General features: G+C 48.8%; 1 protein-coding gene across 1 annotated transcript; it reads left to right on the forward strand.

Moving 5' to 3' along the window:
- Positions 1-257: 257 nt before the first annotated feature.
- On the forward strand, positions 258-1,887 carry LOC148033777 (histone H3.2). The gene has a single exon (XM_087681764.1). The coding sequence runs from the start codon at positions 414-416 to the stop codon at positions 822-824; it is 411 nt and encodes a 136-aa protein (XP_087537890.1). The 5' UTR covers positions 258-413; the 3' UTR covers positions 825-1,887.
- Positions 1,888-2,576: the final 689 nt, after the last annotated feature.

Genomic DNA, 2,576 nt, shown 5'->3' on the forward strand with positions numbered 1-2,576 from the left:
GATTTTTTGAAAAAAAATTACAATTCACTTTACATCAAACCTCGGTTTTTCGTAACCGCCCAAGGTACGGTGCTTCTTGGAGCAACAAACAACTTAAATAATAAAAGAGGAGAGCAAGGAGGCAGCAGAAAGTGCGGATCGAGGATCGCGGATGGATGCCGTCGGATGGACCAAGCGTGGATCGTCGGATTGGATGAAGGGGGGGGGGGGGCGGGGAGTGGGAAAAAAAACCCAAAATTCGAGCGCGCGAGAGAGAGCAGCAGGCCCTACAGACCTCCTACAAAGGAAGAACAAACGCGGCCAGCCATCGACCGTGTCTGAGAGAGCGCAGAAAGGAGAGGGCAGTAGAGAAGAAGTGAACAGGGTCTAAGCTACCAGAGCAGGAAGAGAGAGAGAGAGAGAGCGAGGGAGGCATGGCCCGCACCAAGCAGACGGCCCGCAAGTCTACCGGGGGGAAGGCTCCCCGCAAGCAGCTGGCCACCAAGGCGGCTCGCAAGTCCGCCCCCGCCACCGGGGGTGTGAAGAAGCCCCACCGCTTCCGGCCGGGGACCGTGGCCCTGCGGGAGATCCGCAAGTACCAGAAGAGCACGGAGCTGCTCATCCGGAAGCTGCCCTTCCAGCGGCTGGTGCGGGAGATCGCGCAGGACTTCAAGACGGACCTGCGCTTCCAGAGCTCTGCGGTGCTGGCCCTGCAGGAGGCCGCGGAGGCGTACCTGGTGGGCCTCTTCGAGGACACCAACCTCTGCGCCATCCACGCCAAGCGCGTCACCATCATGCCCAAGGACATCCAGCTCGCCCGCCGCATCCGCGGGGAGAGAGCCTAAGCGGCCGCCAAGTAGTAGCAAGGCTAGCCTGCCTTCCCGGAGAAGGCAAGCAAACGACCAATGGTGTATGTCTACACCACCTCTCCTTCCTGAGTCTGTCGCCTCCTGGCATCAATTCACTGTTCGCTCTTCTCTCTCGTGGGTAAGCCGCTGTCGCTCTAGTGTGTTTCTCCCATGCATTCTGCCTTCCCGCCCTCGCATCTTGAGTGGTTATCCATTCGTCCCCCGGACCCTTACACAGCTGCCTTCGTGTGCCAAGAGACGTTAGATGCGCTGCATGCCACTGCTGCACAGAAGGGGGTAATCGTTGCGTTGTACTGGACATGCGGCTGCTGATGTGAAGAAAACAATCCTAGCATCAGAGTATTGCCTTAGAATCCCCACAACAGTTTGGGCCCCATTGAAATTCATGGCTGGCCTGGCCTGGTTTTCCAATGGCTTGGCGTCTTCATCCTCTATGTGACACATCAATCTCCTGTAGGCATGCATCTTGCCTTTATGTAGTCAGAATGCAACAAGGAATGGATTATGTGGCCTAAGGGGTTTTGGGCGGATTGAATGTTTGTTTGGATTTGAAGCAGTCAAGGGAGTTGTTCTCGTGCAGTTATTGGCCTTGATCTAGGTTGATGATCTAGGGTGTGGGTTTCCTTGAGCTTACTGATTTGATTCCTCTTGTGAAAATGTGCCTTGAAGGGAAGGTTTGTGGCACTCACTTGTGTGTATTGGACACATGTATATGAGGTTGGGAGATTGATTACACTTTAGCATGAAGTAAATGCTTTAAAGGTGTATCTTTGAGGATGGTCCAATTGTAGGTAGGTTTGCATGCAAGGAGGCATGGAAGGGCTTGGGGAATGAGGCTAATGTCAGCATTATTTAGGCCTTTGTTGGTGGGTTGGTTTGTGTAGTTTTGTAGCTAGGTTGATGAAACCTTGGTCAATCAAATTTAGAATTCAGTTGTTTGGTGGGTCCTTTTGGCGTTGCATGGACCCTCCTTAAGTTAATCACACCTAAACCAACTAAAGTAAATAGAGTTGCCTATTCTACCTTTGTGAGATTCTATAATTTGCATGCTAGCAAGCTTGGGCTCTCTCCTAAATGTTTGCAAAAATAATGTCCATATCTCTTGTGATTGAAGTTTTGAATTGTGCAGTATGCATGGATGGTGCTTAAGGTGTTAATTTATTTTCAAGTCAATTTTTGGCACTTGGCTTTGATGCTTCTCCACTTAACTTTGCTTTTGAGTGGTTAACACAAGTTTCTATGTGGAGTTTGTTCTTTGATGTCTCAAACAAGCAATGACAAAGGCCGTTGTATTTTCACATATGGGGTTGATAAAAACCCCATTGAAATCTCTCAATTTTTCTGAAGTTTGTTGCTATCAAACATCAAAGATGTATGTAAGTCTTGCATTGCTCTCATATAGGCCTTGGAGTATTGCAGGGGTAGGTACATTCCACTACAATGGGAGTCATATGCATGAGTATCTTAGTAAATATTTATTGGTCACTAGAGAAGTTTCCTTGTCTATAGGACATTCCTCTCATATTGACATCATCTAGCCTTTGAAATTGTGTGTGAGCATACCTTGAGTCCTAAGGCTCTCAAAGATTTACTCTCGACGGGAACAAAAACTAGATCTGAAACTTTTTGGAAAGATGAAGATTGACCAATTCAAATCCTTGGAACATTGTCCAATGTCTAGTGATGCGATTGCCTTCAGGGTGTGTAAACATTCCATGTCTATGAGCT

This window comes from Lygodium microphyllum, chromosome 7 (assembly GCF_053477565.2).
Source record: "Lygodium microphyllum isolate KBCC chromosome 7, Lygodium_microphyllum_v1.1.10, whole genome shotgun sequence".
NCBI classification, from domain to species: Eukaryota; Viridiplantae; Streptophyta; class Polypodiopsida; order Schizaeales; family Lygodiaceae; genus Lygodium; species Lygodium microphyllum.

What these genes read in the sequence shown, in the direction of transcription:
- LOC148033777 (XM_087681764.1), top strand. Translation starts at nt 414, where the DNA reads ATGGCCCGCACCAAGCAGACGGCCCGCAAGTCTACCGGGGGGAAGGCT.